At 42.4% G+C, this 18,713-nt stretch overlaps 1 protein-coding gene across 3 annotated transcripts in view; it reads left to right on the top strand.

Annotated features, from left to right (window-relative positions):
- GRM7 (glutamate metabotropic receptor 7) overlaps positions 1-18,713 on the top strand; it is a 303,828-nt gene that overhangs the window by 204,504 nt on the left and 80,611 nt on the right. For all 3 annotated transcript variants that reach the window (XM_056335569.1, XM_056335568.1, XM_056335570.1), the window contains exon 7: positions 5,772-5,911. In XM_056335569.1, coding sequence (XP_056191544.1) covers positions 5,772-5,911 — 140 coding nt within the window. The remainder of the gene's footprint in view (positions 1-5,771; positions 5,912-18,713) is intronic.

Below are 18,713 nucleotides of genomic sequence, written 5' to 3'. Positions count from 1 at the left end.
ATCATCGCACATCATTTCTTCCTGTTTATTCATATTATTTCACTTGGAGAAAACTAACTGGGTGAAATTCTGGTACCCTGAACCCAACTTAGCTGCATGCTCAAGAGAAGGGAGAGGACAGCTAATGGGCCAGGTCCACTGGCAGAACCAGAACTATGTGATGTAGACAGAGTAGTTGCTCCAACCTTCATTCCTCTAGCAAGACTGCAGAGGAGATGAAACATGGTAGGAATAAGGATGGGGGAACTTTATCTTTTTGCTTACCAGTTGTCCACCAGGTATGGCAGTGATGGATACGATACCAGCCCTCTGTTTTGACAGTACAACGGGGTTTCATGTATTTTCCCTCCATTGCAGTATATAAATCAGGCCTAAATATTAGCACAATTTCCTTGCCTGTATATGTTTTACTGTAATTTTATTAGTTTCACTAACAAACATTAACCTGCAACCTAACCAGAGGCACCAGAGCAGATCGCTTACAGCAAGTAACATTACAGCAACCAAATGTTATTTCTCCTCCATAAACCTTGCTAATGTACTTACCAGGAGGTCTTACTGCTCTTGCCCTAGCTCTGTGTAAGATGGAAATCTGAGATTTAACCTGGAGCCAGAAGCTAGACCTCCAAATCCGTATTTAAAACAGATTTAGGAAAGTACTGAAAAAATATCCTTTTGAAATGCGCGAGGCGGCCGGGGCCATCACTGCCTGGAAGAGGTGTTTGCATGACCTTCACATCCTCCTGGGACAGCACAGTGAGGTGTTCCCTGCTGCGATCTACTAATAAACATTTTCAATAATAATCTTAACAAGACCTACACATAGCCAGTAAGACCTGAGAGATGTAAAGATAGGAACACAGGTATTTCGTGGTCAAGTTTGGTCATTTGTCCCAAGGATATTTTTCCTTCCTATATAAATCATCTCATAAAGAGCAAGGTGAATATGAGGAGATTTTAATTTCTTCCCTTGAATTAAGTGGTGTTAACTACAGCCAGGAGCAAATTTTGAGATGAATGATCTGAGGAGGTCTGGAGAGTTCTACTTTCCTCATTTTGGAAGGTTAATTACAAAGGACAAACCTCCCGTAGAAGGACGGCATTCGTGAACAGTATTGCACTTGGGCCATTTTAGTACTGAAAAGCAGGTCATACATGGTCATCTCCAGGCAGTTTTTGCATATAAAGATGCTGAATGGTCATCTAATCATTTTAATAGAGCTGAGAAATAATTTATGAGAAAATGGATGTTCAGCTAATGTTGCATACTGTCCAGCTCCAAAAACTGGTTTGCACCAACTTTGGTTTCCTTATTTGTGTTTTCTTGGTCAGCGTTTTAAAAGATAACTTTTTTTCTTCCATTTGTGATTGATTTACACGGCCATAGGGTTTTTTTCTTTGCTTGTGTACATGTAACTCATGTCCAGCACAGGGGCTGAAGTAGTGGTTTGCTTTTTAACATGGGCATGAGAATGGTGGCAAAACTGAAGTAGCTGTAAACCTTTTCAATTTCTCATGGCTGTGTGGGTGTAAGTGTATTCTGTGGCAAAACAACAAATTTCTTTAAGGTTCATTGTTCAGGGGCAGAGATTAGCTGCTTCTGTGTATTCATAGTGTACAGCTTCACATGTGTTTGTACACCCAGGCTCCATGTTCAGCTGCAGCCCTCCTGGGGCTCATTCACCAGGCTGTGGAAGATGCTCCAAAGCCAGTTTCTTCTCGGTGTGCTATAAAAGTAAATTCCCAGAACTGATGTGGATAGGTTCAGTCTTCCCAGTGGTACAGGATAAACAATCATCGTGTAACTCACGGAACAGACGAGGCCAGCCTGAAAAATGCAGAGGGATGGGGGGATGGAAGAAACAATGAGAGATGCTTTAGGTGGTCTGGGTGGTGTATTCCTGTTGATAAAGCCTGGGAGCTCCTGCAACACAAGTCTGGTGTCTCCATGTTCCTTGGCCATCATGTGGTGGCTGGGAGGGCAGGGATGGAGGAGTGCGCTGCTGGGCTCGTGTCAGCTGTCTTGGTGTTAGCCTTGATCTTAACCTGCCCTTCCCCGGGCAGCCCTGCAACTCCATCTCGTGAAGGTTAGCACTTGGAAAGCAATATTTAGTCTATGCTTAAAATCCTGTTCTCCCAGTCTTCTACCTAAATTTGTAGTTAAACCACAAAATGGAGCAGTGGAAATGCTTTGTCCAAGCCATATGCTAAAGAGAAAAAAAAAAAAAAAAAAAATAAAGCATCCTGAGCCCATGAGCTTGAGATCCTTTTTGCATGTAATATGTCTCCTTGTCACGGTGCAATTGAAATCATCTTGTCTGTGGCTGCTTTTGGAGTCTTTTCTTCCTTGCAAAGGTAATTACGTTCATGCAGAAAGAGCTTAAGCAACACTTTAATGAAGAGAGACTGGATTTGTGCTAGGAGCTCAGTATGAATTTTGATATCGTCACACTACCCTGAGAACAAAAAGGCCTAAAATATGGAAAACTGAAAACCTTGAGTGCTCATGCAGTGAGAACCTGAAAATCTCAAAGTGCAAAGTGGTTGTACTTTTGCCAGTGAAAAAGCTAAAGGTTCTGTTTGTATGAGCCCTTCAGGTCTTTGAACTGCAGTAAACATGAGCCGAATAACACAGCAATACCTTAGCTAGTTGTGCCCGTATGGCACCCTGTCCTTCTCCCATTAATTCATTTCTCATCTTGTGGTGATTAGGAAATGGAAATCCTACAAATTCAGTTGGATCACGTCTGTCTTGAATGCATTTTGCAGGTGAAGGGGTGTCCTGTCTTCTCTCTGTCTGTGTAGTGAGAAGGCAGCTTATTTGGTAGGAACTGAAGTAAATTGTTGTAGCCTCGGAGTGACCGAGATGCTGCAGTCCAGAGGCTAATACTCAGTTTCTGCAGCGTTTGCTGGGGCTGAGCAAAATTATTGTAAACCTTAATAGAAGGAAAATACATCCTGAATTATCAAAAAACTAAACAAATTTATGCATTAATAATTAGAAGATCAAAAAGTCAAATTACAAAAAGGATCATTTTTGAAAATAACGTTCCTTCTCTGTAATGAGGTTTTCATACATTACTTTTTATTATTTTCATAAGTGCACAAAAGAACTTGAGTTGCAAGTGAAAACTGAAATACTGCAGCAATTTAAAATAGGACTGACAGGTGGTACAAAGAGAGCACCGAAGCATGCACCCGAGCCCACACAGAGGTTAAAGAAGCCTTGCACTCACTAAGCAGATCCTTGGCTGGGATTCCAGTTACTCCAACTTCAAAGTCCAGAAACAGGACGCTTCTGCTTGGCTTATGACCCAAGATTTATCATTTTTTTGCATTTCTATAGATATTTATCTTCCCTACAGATCCCAGAGTCTTCACAGCTTTTTTTTTTCCTGTATATATTAAACACATAAATGGTGATGTACCTGAAAAAAGCAACAGCTGTTTACTACTGACTATCAAGTATCCATACATATGAGGTCAGTGTCCCGAGGGACTGTGCCTTAGGGGCCTCTGGAGACGACCCGGCAGGCAGTGCTGTATCGTGCCGTATTGCTGTGGAGTCTGCAGCCCTGTAGCATCCAAGTGCGTCTGCTGATCTTAAGGATCATTTTAAATGTCAGTGTTTAAAAGCTGTCTGCATGCAGCTACACAAAGCAACAATTATCAGCAACCTACAAAAAGTTTTCTTCTTCCTGCAAAACACAGAAATAGCATTTTGGAGTGATGGTTCCTGGTACATTCTCACTTTAGGATCTCTTAGGTCCGTAACAGCGTCTGTCCTTCACAATGGCCTTCTGCTTCTCAACCTGTTGCCCCCAGGGAAGGGGGGCCCTGCCAGCACTGTCTGCAGGCAGGCAGGTGACCTGCCCTGGGTGCCACCCAGGGATGGAGAGGCTTGGCTCTACCCCCCACACCGTGGCATGGTGGCTACGGCTTAGTCAGGAGGGTTATGGGTGATGCTCCCCATGGCCCATGAGGGTGACCGTAGAGATGTTCTTGACTGCTTACCCTCAGCCTACAGAAGACTTTGGGGCAGCAGAGTTTGTCTTGGTACTGGTGACTTTGGCCTGGCCACAGCGGCGGTGTGCGCTCTTGCTCTGCCTCCTGATGTGCAGACATGGACCCTTCTTCATGCCCAGGCTGCTGTTCCTTCAGGATACGGGGAATCCACAAATGTCTGTGTTGCATTTTGGGAGCCTCACGTCAGCTCCTACCCTTTGAATTGTACGTTTTTGTCAGCTCTGACAAAACCAAGCTTAACTAATAATATACACCCTTTTAAGAGTCGTGATTAGCTAAATCCCATTTACCGTTTGTGCTGATGTTCTGAAGGAGCCTAGGAATTACAGCCATTTCTTCTTATTCACTTTAAGTGTTTTCACTGTAAATGTATTCTGCTTACATTAATCTGTAATGACAATTAAATATCTGCCTGGTGCTTGTAAGGAACCAGTGAGGGGAGATCTTAGTGGAAGATTTTCTGTACCAGCCTTTGAACTGAATTTGTATCTGATCTCGGAGGATTGTAGGATAGCCAAGAAACAATTTACCAGGGCTAGAATGGAAACTATGCTAATTCTCTCCTTCAAATCTTTTTTCACTCACTGGAATTCAATGAAGAATGGGAATCGTGAAGAAAATCATAATCTTAAAGTTCAATGCTACAATAGGAGAGATTTTTCATTGCTTTAGGGAAAAAAAAGTTACGCAAGAGGAGGAAGCTTTGAATATAGATATGCTGGAGTATTGTCATAATCTTCAATCTTGACACAATATCACTCTACCCTACTGAAACCTGTTTTAATATGTCTTGAAATAAATGTCACCCTTGAAGTTTTCACCTAGAGATCGAGGAAATGCAATGCTGCTGTGAATCCTCGTGGAAGAAAGGGTTCCCATCTAGTGCCATGGGAATTAGAATGCAGAAGTTCTGGTGAGGACCTACCTGAGGACCAGGAATGGCCTGTCCCATCGCTCGGCTGTCAGTGCCCCTCGAGGCTGCCAGCTGGCTTTGCCCAGCACAGGCTCAAAGGAGGGGTTGTTGAGGGTATCCTGGCCTTGCTGCTTGCCCTGCACTCCCTTACCCGTGGTAGCCACCTTAGTACATGACAAATAAAGTTAATTCAGGAGTCTGATCCTGAACTGAGATACTTTTCAGCCTGTGTCAGTATCATAGAGCCTAAATAAGCGAGTACACAAGGAAGAGTCTTCTTATAGCTTAGTCTGTTCTTTTCCACCCCAACTGCATGCTGATTCTGGGAATAAGAACATATTGTGGAGGAGGAAGCTATTTCTGGATGCTAGTCAAGATTCACTAGACCTGGACTGACTTCTGACAGCAGTATCTCTCAGAAGCAGATGGAACATTTTCTGGGGGGGGAAAAAATCATTTAGAGGCTCCATTCACAGGAGTGATTTTCACTAAAGAACTCCCCGAGGAAAGAGAGAGGGGAGGGAGACTGAAGGGGAGGAAGAAAAGCCTTCTGATATTTCTTGCTTTGTGCAAAGCTAGAGTGAAGTAAGGCTGATCTAGTTTTGCTTTGTTTTATTTTTAGTCAGTAGGTTTGAGCAGTGATAATCTCTGTAAGAGGGCTGGGATGATGCCACTGTGTCCTGAAGTATGCCTTTTAGATGGCTGGGGTGATAGATGACCTTTACCCGAAACACATTGCCAGTCTGAAAGCTCTCAACCATGACTAAATAAAATAGATATTGTAAAGATTTGGCATTGGTTGGTTGGATTTTGTCTTCTTTCCTTCCCTCAGGCAGTGCAGGCACTCCAGTGATGTTCAACAAAAACGGTGATGCCCCGGGGCGCTACGACATCTTCCAGTACCACACCACAAACACCAGCACCCCGGGCTACCGCCTCGTTGGCCAGTGGACAGATGATCTCCAGCTCAACGTGAGTCTATCTTGTTCTTTGCTTTCTCCTTTTTGTCCGGTATACTCACTAAATGGTTTTTTTCATCCTCCAAAAATTAATAGGGATCTTTACTATTTCTTTGCAGCTACACCATGTTTGGGTTTTGGTTTTGGTTTTATTTTTGTGTGTTACCTTCTTGTACTGTCCTGCAGCCTTTTCTCTGTACCCTGAGTACCGAAGCTCCTCAGACTGATGGAGGTGTCAGGTGATCATGCAAATTTTATTACTTTTGTGTGTCTGAAGTCCCTAGTTGCCAGCCTGGAAAATGAAGCAATAATGCATTGTAGTTTGGAATCAATGGGCTTTCATTTGCAGATGCTTTGTGTTTTTTTCTGGTTATACTCTTCAGTTCTTCCAGTTTTAGGAAAGCTGAAACTTAATGGGTTTTGAGTGACTCACTCTTCCGGTGTTAGTTTGCAGCATGTAGCAAAGATATCCACATGAATGAGATGGCCATCTTGTAATGATGCCTGAAGAAAAACAAGCACGTAAGAGCAGGTGATCAAAGATACTTTGATGTTTCCCACATGGAAAAAAACATGAGTGGTGGCTGAGGAAGCTGGAGACTCTTGTGTATCCACTCAAGGATGCTCTGTGATAGGTCCCTAGAGATGTGGGTTCAGGCTTCCTGCTTGACTTTGTGCGAGTTGCTTGAGCCTCAGATTCAGTGGTGCCAGTTTAACCTTGCAGTAGTTCATCGCCGGGTAGATTGTGGTTAAAGCCCAAAGGCAGTGCTTTCACTGCGGTTTGACTGCTCTTCAGCGACAGAGCCTGAATAAAATAAAGGTATTCCTGAAGCGAAATGCCAGTTGCTACAGAAGGGTTTCCTTTGTCAGTCAAAGTTCCCACCCAAGGTCACCGCAGCTCCCCCTCCTAACATCGTCCACCCGTGGTGTGCTGTGGCTCCTTCCCGGCCTCTGCTGCTGGATCCCCTTGAAGACAAGGTGCGGGGTGACGGGGAAGGCTGTGTGAGCATGGTCCAGCTCTGGGCTGCCATGCCAGCTATGCAGCTCTCCAGCTGGGATGCAAGTCATGGGCTTCCTAGGGAGACCAAAACACCATCATTTGGAGTGTAACTGAATGCAGGACACATTCTATTTGTAAGGTTTTCATGTCTTTTGTTAAATGAAGTATTTAATGTGGATTACCAAGGGTCCAGCCTTTGAGACTGACCGCAGTATTTTGCCCTTCTTGAATTTTGGCTCGTTTTGATTTGCTGTGTGTTCTTTCAGTGTTTTTTTTTTTTTTTTACTTTTGATGTTCTATTTAAGGAAAACTATATTAACTTGCAATTTATGGTTCTTTTAGCAAAAATATTAATATTTTATTAAGTAAATCCTTCTTTATGTAGACGACACATCCTGATTCATTAAAATTTAAAGCTAAATTAGTGGAGCTTGATTTGTATTCCTGTTGTTGTGTTAAATGTTTCCATAAAAAGCACACTTTCCTCACCCTCATGTCCTCACAGCTACAGGCTTGTATCAGTAGTTCAGACTCTCACTAACTTCCCTTCCATTTGCTTACGGGTCCTAGTTTCTCACACAGGATTGGCATCGCTGTGATAGTCCTTGTTTGTATTTTCTTACAATAATAAAGAAAATTGTGGAGTTTAGAGAAGTCAGGGATTCCCTAAAATAACTAACCAAAATAATAGCTGCTATTAAACATCTGAGGGAAAACTACCAAAGGCTACAATTTGTCTTCGGTAGTTATTGTGGAGATAATAATTCAGGAAATGTTTCCCCAGTTCTTGTTTCTTTAATACTAATACAGGAAGGGCAACAAAAGGATGAGTGCTAATTTGGGTTTAGAAAGCGCTGAAGTGACGCTTTGTTTTCCAAGAGACTTGTCATCTTGGGCAGTCTTGTTCAGTTCTGTGAGTCTGAATTTCCTCAGCTGCAAAAGAGAAAAGTTGTTGTGCTCTATTGTGCAGGTCTTAATGGTAAGGACACTCCAGATTCAAGGGCAGCAGGTAAATAAGTGCTAAAGACCATCATAGGTGTTTCTTCTTCATCATTGTCCTCCTTCAGAGAAGGAGCAGAAATATTTTGCCATTTGCTTTCCTTAGAAGTAGTGCTACTGCTCAGTCTGTTGTCGATCTAATCCACAATGGTATATGTCCCCTTCCTACTCATAGTGTTTTGGAGTGAGAGGCAGCAGTAATGGAGAGAATAGGGCTGATTAATCTTGATAGGAGATGTTTTTCATGTAAAATTACAGAATAACTTTTTTACACTTTCTATTGCAAAAGTCAGTAGATAGACTGAAGAGGTCTTTAACAACGTATTTGTTAGTCTTCAAATATGCTATATCAATTTGTTTACTTTTTGTTGTCATAAGTTTATAAACCTGGTTTTACAAAATGTCTTGAGTTCTCTCAATCCTGACTGCTTCACATCTTTGTGCCACCTTTGCTTTTTCACGTCTGGCAGAAGTGTTCAGTAAAGGCAGGTGTCTGCTCCCTGCACACGCAGGAGCCAGCTCTGCCCCCCTGTAGCAGGTTTGTACATGAAGTGTCTCCTCTGAGTGCAGTTGACTCACCTGGATTTACATTTCTGTATCTGAGATCAGAATTTGGTTGATAACCAATTAAATATCTTATGGCATTTTGCTGCAGCAAACTTGGGATATAGTATAGTATTTACGTAAGGACAATATAATCACCATTTTTTTTTTTGCTTGCCTGATGTCAAGCACAGCTTTGCCTGGTACCCAATGCATGATTTAGTAACAATTGGCTGTATTTCACAGAAATCTACGCAAGGATAAAATGAGCAGATGTCTAATTTTAAATGGCTTGGCCAGTATTCCATGAAAAACTGTTGCAGTGCTTCGTTCTCCCTGCAGTGAAGTTGTGATTACAAGATGCCCACCCACCTCCCAAAAGAGGTCATGGAAGACCACCTCCTGCCTCTGTCTCCTTTATGAAGCTTATGTCAAGCTCTGTCAGCCCCTTTTCAGCCCCCTGCATGCAGATTTAGTATGCAATATTCATAGTTTGCATCCATTTGCAATTTGAAATGCTTTGCCCTGAATTTTAGGATCGGAAATTCGGCCAGCTGCATCCCTATTGAAATCCTGTACCGTGACCCCCAGAGCCTTTTTAATAGCAAAGATGCAGCTAATGCAATTAGACAATAAAACTCTTGACCACAGTAGTATTACCATCTGAAACCAGGCTTGTATTTTACTATGCTAGTGTTGAAAATGCACTTGTGTATTCCAAGGCAGTTGCATCAATATGAGGAGAAATGATTTGACTTTATTAAGCTTTAATGTGTTTCAAAAGCCAATAGTGCTAGTGGTGAAAAGGAGGAAATCTCCATGGGTAAAAGGAGGTGTGTCATGTACCAGCTGGTCTGCGCTTTTGAAATGTGCAACTTTTTGTTTGTTTGTTTGTTTTTTACTTTAGGAATAATTAAATCTCTAATGCTTGTGGTGTTCAAGCAGTAAGTAGTGAGGATGACTCTGTGGCTTAAGCATGAAGGCAGAGTGGCCAGGAGACACAGGTTCTGCTTTTGTGCCTTATTTTTCACTTTGAATTTGAGAAAGGTAATTAACTCTGCATGTTCTGTCTGGCCCCATGTACACCACAAATCCAGTAACAATAGATGTCCTCTTGACACGTGCACCTTTATTTGTTAGTGTCTGAGAAACCCTTGGAGGTTGCACCGTAGGAGGCCCTGTAGGAATGAGCTGGCTGCCCAGCTCCTGGCTGGCTTCTCTGAATGCAGCTTCTAATGCTTTGAGGTGCCTGGCAAAAACAGAAATGCGTCTCTCCTGGAGGAGCTGATGTGCCCGAAGGAAAAAGAAATGGATCACTCCTAGAGGAACTGCAGGTTCTCATGGGAAATTTGGTGATATTGCTTCCCTTTCTCTATATAGAGTTAACTCAGCAGGTCCCAGGTTTATGTTTCCGCATCCAAACCTCTACAAATATCCCCAAACTGTCAAAATAAAAAAAAATAATAATAAAAAAAATAAAACAATCCCTGTGAAACTGTTGAATCTTATTTTTCCAAGGATTTGTCTTCTGTATATCCTGTCACAGCAGTGCTCTCCATCATGTTCCCTGTGACTCCTTGCCATAGTTGTCTCCAAATTTCCCTGCAGTGCCTGAATGCCCCCCCACACCCCCGTATCGTGGCTGTCTGTGAATGGCATGGATGCGGGCTGGCTGGCCCAACAAAGGGGTGAAAGAGATGGTCAGTGCTGGGGGGATCTTTCCTCTAGCTAGCCACTGAGTTTTACTGATCCTGCAGACACATCCTTCAGAAATCTCTGCTTGTAGTGAACACGCTTCAAATTGGCCAGCACTTTCAAAAGTTATTAGGAAGAAAGTTGGTACAGACAGATGAAGGGGCAGACAGAGCGTGCATGTGTTCAGATTCTTTCGTATTTTCTTCTGAAATGTTAGCAAAATTTAGAAATTCCCAATAGCTGTGCAGAACAAATAGTAAAGCTAGTCTTGCTGTTAATTTTGAAATGTGATTTACACAAAGTGTTGCCCAGTAAGCCAGCTGCTACTGGATTGGAACCGGCAGGCACACACGTTTGATCTCTTGTATCGCTGAAGTGAGTGGCAGACTTGCATTTGACCGAACAGACAGTTTTGGCCTTTTCTTCCACCTCTGCCCTGTTTTCCTATTTCACGCTGACAATCTTTTAGGGGTCATTAGAAGGTTAAGCTCGTTCAAGTGTCAGTTTGCGCAGCTCAGTCCTGGCTGGGATGTGCGGGCGCTGCCGGGGCTGAGCCGTGAGCAGGCTGGGGACCTGCTGCTCTCAGTGGCCTGGCCACTAAGGGGCTCTTGCGGTACTGAGGTCCTGCATGATGGACCAGAGGTCTTGGCTCAGTACTGGGAAGGAAGCTCTCGCCTTCGTGGTGTGGTGGTGCACCCAGCTGAGATCTGGTGTTCATCCCATACTGTCCCTCCACAGCTTGCAGCACGGTGGTGGTTGTGATGCCCTGTTTCACCTTCACCCTCATCTTGGTGAGTAGTGAAATGGTTAGAGACATATTTATTTGCCATTAGAGAGAGATATCTTCTTAGAGCAAGCTAATACATTTTTTAAATTATTTTTGTTTTTTAGTTTGTCTAATTAACGCTGTACTTCTAGCCTATTAGTGTCTGCATAAGGTGCATCATGTTGTTTTAATTGCATCAGCATCTCCAGCTTGTCAAGTGTGCTCTTCCAGCTCGCTGTTATGGCTCATAAAGGTGCCACTGGGCACTCGGGCTCTGCTCAGATGCTGCAGCACATTTTCAGGATGGCTGAGGAAGGTGTATCCTTGACTATGGATGGAAAACATGATGTCCTATCCATTATCACACTGTAGAGATTTCAAGCAGCTCTTGCATGAAACATGTCTCACTTCCAAAGCATCAGACGGGGTTAACTGTAAGCTCCAGATAAAATTAAAACATTTCTCTTGTTAATTTGTTTGCAAACAAACAAATGCATATTAAAGATGCCTAAACAAACCAAGTGACGAGATAAACAAAGAAGCCTGTATTGTTTTATAGATGTGCCCTTGGATTGTAAATTGTTTGGTCACATGAAGCAGCGTACAGCTTGAAACATGATTGCTGGTTAAATGGAGCCTTTTGCATGCAGTGTCAGGAAGACTGGCTGCTTAGCTGTTCCTTACGCTTTTATTAATTTCCTCCAGCAATAAGTGATATATTGCCGCAATCTTTCTAAACAAGTGCTCAGAAGATTAATAGTATTGATAATTATCAATGTGGTTCCATAAACACGTACGTTACATAGATCTAACTCCCCTTATAAATACTGGCTCATGTTATATGGTGCGAAGCAAATCGCTGTGTAGTTATTAATAACTCCCTCCTCCTTGGGGAAATAGCTGTATGATGTTGCTTTCTTCACTGTAGGTTCAAGCCAGTATTTTAGAGGAGCATGAAAAATGGTGGGGGGGGATGGGTGGCAGGGAGGAAGTCTCTCTTTAAAGAAAGCGACATCCCCATACCTCAGAGTCACTGCTCTTGCAGCGCCCGGGGCGTCCCTATCGCTAGTGGTCAGCCCTCGCCCCCAGGGGCTGGGGAGCCACCGCTGGCCCTGACGGTACCCAGGGACGGTTCCCAGCAAGGCAGGGAGAAGGGAACTGTGCAGCTCCCATGCTGCGGTGGTTCTTCTCCCACAAACAGGAATATGTTAGTAACTCTGTAATCGCCTGTGCAATTTATGCAGATCCTGATCCACTTCAACACCTACTGAATCTGTTTGGGCTCAGACTCATCTGTTTACATGCCATAAACATCTCTGTTACAGAATTTGGAAATACATGTTATGAACAGCAAGCTAATGAAAAGAGTAATTAGATGTCTAACCTTCTGGCAAGGGACCTATATCTACCTGACTTTTTTTGGTAAAATATTCAGAATGGCAATTAGATCCAAGCAACTATTCAGTGGAGTTTGATGCTCAGGAATATTCTGCCAACAGATGGTATTTTTCTAAAATAATGTGTTCAAATCTATTTCTGTTTGTTGGTTTTTGATTCTGTGGTTGGGTTTTGTGTTTTTTTTTTTCTTTAGAGTAGAACATATTCAGAGCAGATGTATTTTTTTATTATCCCTGCCCCCCCCCCGCCCCCCCCCCCCCCCCTTCCCCGAATATTTTGCAGCAAAAGGTAAATCTTTCTGGAGCCATATGCAAATCTCAGTTTATGGAAAGCCTGGGATTTCCCCAGTTTCTGGTGGAAAGAGAGCAAAAGGGCACCTGTATGGCCAGTCCGAAGGTTTTGCTTCAAATAGCAGGGATGAGAGAACTTCACCACAGTGACCATAGGGTTGTTGTGAGGATTTTAAGATGCTTTTAAAAGAATGTATTTTGAAGTATTTATCTGAAATTTAAAAACAGAAATTTGCCATCTCCCAACTCAGAAAATCTCAGCTCGAACAATTTTGCCTTAGGTTGTGTTACTGAAAGCACAATTACTGACAGATCAGTTCTAGCTCCTGTATCTGTAGAATGTATAATCACAAAACCCCTATTTGCACATATATATATAAAATGTGTGTTTACGTGCCTTTATATGTGGATGAATGGATGGATGTATATACATGCACAGACCTTTGCAATATATAATCCTTAAGATTTCTGTTTGTTTGCAACATCTGAGTAAGCTCAAAGTCATGGTTCAAAGATTATGTCAAGATAAATAAAAGTGGGTATCAGTTTGCTTTCTCATTTCAGTTATTGTCACATAAATTGGCCTTTCTAGTGTCATTTCTTATTCCTGTTACAGAATGTAATGAGTAGCTGGTACAAAGATAATACATCTCTGTTACAACTTGGAGCCTGAAATCTTGTGAGCTGGTGGGTTGACAGGAGGTATGCATTGTTCAGGTTTTAGACAGTCTCATTAAACAAATTCAGCAAATGAGTTCAGGATGTGATTTAAAATTAAGATTTTAAGTATTAAGCATGATTAGTATCTTTTGTTTCCATGTGTCAGTGAGAAACCCTGAGGTTTCAGCTGATGCAGCCACTTGTTGAAAATCACCAGCATTTACATTTTTAATGAAATTGGCTAAACCCTTAGATTTAATTAGTAGTACGTCACAGCATATTGACATACATGGAGATGTGGTTGTGTCCAGAAGTAACTGGGTTTCTGATAGCTGAAAAAATATGATTTATTTTAGCTGCTATTGCCTCATCAACATTTTTGGAAAGCAATATAATCTGGGCTGTCCTTTTCAATGGAAATACTGGTCAGCTGGTGCTGCTCCTGGTGAACTGCTGCCGACCCTGGTCCTCAACGGGGGCCACATCCAAATGCAGTGCTATTCCTTATCTTCTCATGGCAGTCTTTGGAAATGTTATTCTGCCCCAAAATAACTAGTTTTATGGTACATAAAAAAGTTCTGTGCTGCTGCTTTAGGCATTTACAACCCACTGAGATGAATTAAACTTACCTAAATGACCCTCTCCCCTGTGGCACTGTTACTGGCACCCCACATCTTCTGCTCCCCTGACCCTGGTCCCATCCCTCCACCCGCTTTGCAGTGTTGCATCAGTCACCGGGCGACATGCAGCGACAGTTGTGCCCGAGGGGCCACGGGTGCCCAGCTTTACGGGAATTATTTCACAGCATAAAAGCTGTTGAATGCACAGTCCTTCCAGAAAGGTCTGCAGCCTGTTTGCAAAGCTATTTGCCATAGCTGAGCTCAGTCTTCATTACACCGTCAGCCAAATTGTGTGCAGCCCAGTCAGAAATTTAAAGGTGAATAATTACATCAACATGTTACTAAAATACGTCCCAACTACATGTTTTAGCTAACAAGTTACCATGCCCAACATGTCAATAGTATAATGTATACTATAATAATAGATGTTGTTTACTTTGTTCTGTCATTAGATTCTGTAATCTTTCATTGCTCATGTCAACCATGACCGGTATGAACACCTTTAATTATCTTGCAGAATTAACTTTCAGCCAACTGGAAGGGAATTTTTCAAACCACTGGCCCGCTGAATGACCATATGCTAATTCCTTAGTCCTCCATCAGGTCTCCAAACTGTGCGCTAACAGGCAGCAGGACTGAAATCACGTAGGTCCTGCTCACAAGCTGTGATTACAGCCTGACTTGGTAAGTGCTCTTGGAATAAAACCGATGAGGTTTGTAGTACCACAGATGGTTTTGACGCATTAGGTTTAGAAACGGCTGCTGTAAATAATTTTTATTCAGATAAGGGCACAACCTCAAAATACATGATAGTAACCATGTGAATCAAGCAGCACTTCTTCTGTACCACAGAAGAGAGCTAAACAACTCATTGCAAATCATCAATAAATGCAGATAATCCTGCCTGTATTTGGGCTTTCCTTGAAAAGAGCCTTAGGTAGTGCATGTTGTCATCCAGAGAGTCTCAGAGCATGTCTCCAAGTGTCCTTCAATACTCTCATGCCAAACATTTAGCATGTAATGCCAAATTAAACCCGAAAATCTTGGGAGCAGCATGATGTTGACTGCATTAACATCCACATTTATGCACGAGAAAGCTGAGGGGTATGTAACATTGGCAAATAGTTGGAATGTGTGCTGCGACAGCTGGTACCTGGGTGGGAGTCCTGTGCAATCATTCTGCAGCAAGGTCTTCTATGACGTGAATCAGAAATCCTGCCAGGGTGGCATTTTTTGGTATGGGGAAAGTAATGCAGAGAATGGAAGCATTAGGAGGCTTTGATAAGGTTGGGTGTGAATAGAACCATCCCTGACAACAAGTACCCGCAGCTCTTGGTCACCACCATCTGCAGAATTAGAAAACAATCCGCAAAGAGCCAGACTGTTGCGGACCCCTTTCCTCTCTGTTCTTTGCCATGCTTGAAAATCATGGAGACTGTGGGTTTTTTTTTAAAAAAGAAAAATAATTCAGTGAGTTGAGCTTTCTGTATAGATTTTTGCTATATAAAAATAGGAAGGCAATAGTTAAATCTTACACCTCTCACTGAAAACTAGCTCAGATTTGGAATTAAAGATGTGAAATGTCATTTCCTATTTGTTATTGACCCATTTTGCCTTGGCGGAAATGTGTACCGCGTGAGCTGCACTACCGTAGGCAAAGCAAAGTGAATTAAGCTTTATCAGCTTTTGGCAACTCTGAGCATCGGTGTAATTTTCCTCGAGGTCTGAGAATGTCACAAGGTAAAACATTTGTAAGGATATAAATGCTAAGAGAAACCAGGCTGAGCAAATATCTGAGACGTATTATATATCTTTTCAAAGATAGAAATCTTTTCAAAGATATCTTTTCAAAACCAGAAACATAAGGAGCTCATGAAAGGTATAATGGAAAAAAATTACGTAGCAGAAAAGTTAGTGAGTTCAGAATTTGCTTCATCTTGTGGTGTTCTCTTAAATGTTCGTGAGCCTGCAGGCAGACTTACTCTCTGAGAATGAGTAACATAAGAAATAGAAGGTCAAAACATAAATCGCTATGTTTTTAAAATAGGTGATGTTATTGCTCTTCACACATCTTCTTAAATCCTCTTTTGCAAGGCCAATGTGTTTTTGTCAGCAAATATATTCAAGAGCAAATACTTTGCTGGGATATTTTATGGATAATTAACAGGTTTGGTTGCTTTTCACAGGAGTAATAATGTCAGTTTTTGTGTTACTGAGGGTGTAATAGTTCTTTTTTTAATACCTCAAAATGGAAAGATGCTTTTCAATGACAGATATGCTTTGTTGTGTTTGGAGAAGTTCACCCAACTATGCAGAGAAAAAGACTAGGTGTGTGCAGCAAAGCTGTTCTGCTCCCCACGCAGCTACTTTTCCACTGCTCTGAGAGTAGAAAGCAGGGTACAACTTGTCCAACAGCACATGAGCACTTGGCATTTTGCAGATACCTGTCAGTAGAAAACTCAGGTTTCTAGTTAGATCCTCTGTGGTCTTTAGCTGCGGTTTTGCCAAACGTTTCCATCCTTCTCCCCCTTTGTTTCCATCCAGCGGGACCCCCCGTAACTCCTGCTGTAAAGCTGCAGCTTTGGTCAGCTCTGTGTGTTGCAGCTGCTTTCATCCCCCTCAGGCGAAGGAAGGCTGCTTTCTGTTGTGGGTAATCTCCAGTGGCATTGAGATATTGTACCAGCTTTTATGTTTGCATCTCATCCTTGCCCTGGCGAAGAGATTTTGATGGAAAAGACTTTCTTGGTTAAAGTCTACAAAGGCACATGGGGACATGTGTTTAGCATGGTAGGCAATGGCAAACCAAGGCTGTGCATAGGAAAAGGGAGAATTTAGGAAGTATCAGCAGGATAGCAATTGCATTTCTGCTTCTAGATCGAATGCATTAACTTTTGTCTTTTCCTTTGCAGAGGAAGTATAATCTTTTGTCCTGGAGGTAGTGGGCAGCAGCATGGGGGTTTGTGTCTAGTGAGCCCAGCAGGGCAGCCACCAAGACACTTCTCACGTTTCTTTCTTTGACATCTCCTTATCCACTTCAGATTTTCTCTTGCAGTTTCTCTGGTGTGGTAGAAGGTGTTTGTTTAATATCCCCGTATCTGTGAGTCATGAGTGCCTGGCGTTCCCTTTCCAGAGGTCAGGATGCAGCATGTTTTCATGTTTGTATGCAGGGGATGAATGAAGCATGCAGTGGTTTCTGTTGAGATGCTTATGTTTAGAGGATTGAGGTGTGCTTTCCGTATGCAAAACCTAAAAGTCCGAGTAGCGAGCAGGACTATAGGCTTTTCCACTTCAGCTGCCTGAGATTCTAGTTCAGCGTATCCTCAGCAGGTGTGGGCCAGCATCCTCCAGTCACGCCAGTCATCCTTTGATTGTCAACAGCAGCCAAAGCCTTGCTCATTTGTCTCTTTTCATTTATCCAATTTGCATGTAATTTTTTTAATGTATTGTATTAACAGACATGGGAACTATTGGCCTAAAGCTGTTTTTGTAGGTCCAAAACATAACCCAGCTGTGTTTTGCAAAATTAATTTTTGCTACCGTACAGATGAAAGTGCCAAGGATAGTAGAGTAGAAATTGTGATGATTGTGTAATATTGAGCCTGTTTGCTTTAGAGGGGAGAAAGAAATCCCTTAAAGGGTATTGAGAAACCTCTGCACACATCAGGGCCATGTGAACAGCCCTTACAGTTTCTAGCATTTAAGCAAAGCACAGAGGTTCCTGACAGAGAACATGTATTGAGTGGGTCAAAAATAATCACTTTTTAAATGTCCCTGAATACTGATTTCTGTAGAAAATTGACGTGGTTTGCAGCAGAACTATAATGCTGGATATATAGCATCCATTTTAATGTGTCTCAAGCTAATCGTTCATATGATAGGCAATAATGGCCACAAATAAACAGCTGCAAAGGGTCTTTAGCTAGCTCTTAAAACTTGAGGGGAAGCCTTTATTTGCTTTGTCTTCCTTTTTTATTTGTTTCTTCTCCCACTAATCTGAAAATGTACATTTTATATGAAAATGATGCGTTAAATGATTCCCGTGAAACAATCTTGTTTACTTGTTAATTGCACCTTTTAATGGCGTGGAGGATATGTATTTGACCATTAAAAGTAGCATCCGAGCATCTGGCTCCCAGTGGTAACTGTGAATTGATGTTTTATTCCATTCTTGCAACGCCTGTCCTTTAGACTGGCTGGTGAAGGGTAGTGCAAACTTAAACCTTTCGTTGCAAAAGCAAATCTTGGGTCCCTTTTCCTCTCAAAAATACAGCTGGAAAAGGCAGTGCAGGCTTTTCTCCTTGATACTCTTGCAAGAGGTTTCAGTTCACTCAGGATGTAGGGAGTTTACATATGGTCCCCCAGTCATGGGGCAGGAGGTGAATGCCATCTCATAGAATCACAGAACGTTTTGGGTCAGAAGGGATCTTAACAACCACCCAGTGCCACCCCCTGCCGTGGGCAGGGACACCTTCCACTGGACCAGGCTGCTCAGGGAAGCAAGGCGAGGGAAGGAGTGGGGAGGAAGGTTCACTGCACTGGAAGGAAGGTGCACAACTGGGAGTATGTCAGACAGCTAAATATTTAGGGAGCTCAGCTAGAGGGAATAAGATACCAGTTCTGGTCCTTTTACTTTTCAAAGAGATGGAAGGGGGTGGGGGGGGAGGTGGGGGCAAAGTGTTAGGTTGTTATTGCTTTAGTATGCAAAAATGGGATGAGACACAAAATTCCTTAGCTTTCTAAGGTTAATTAAAAAAAAAAAAAACCAAACCAAAAAAAACCAAACAAAAAACCTCAGGGTTTGGGTGGGTTGCTTTTTCTTCTTTGCAAAATTTTAGTGGGATTTC

This window comes from Falco biarmicus, chromosome 4 (assembly GCF_023638135.1).
Source record: "Falco biarmicus isolate bFalBia1 chromosome 4, bFalBia1.pri, whole genome shotgun sequence".
NCBI classification, from domain to species: domain Eukaryota; kingdom Metazoa; phylum Chordata; class Aves; order Falconiformes; family Falconidae; genus Falco; species Falco biarmicus.
This window is presented reverse-complemented; position numbering and strand designations above follow the sequence as displayed.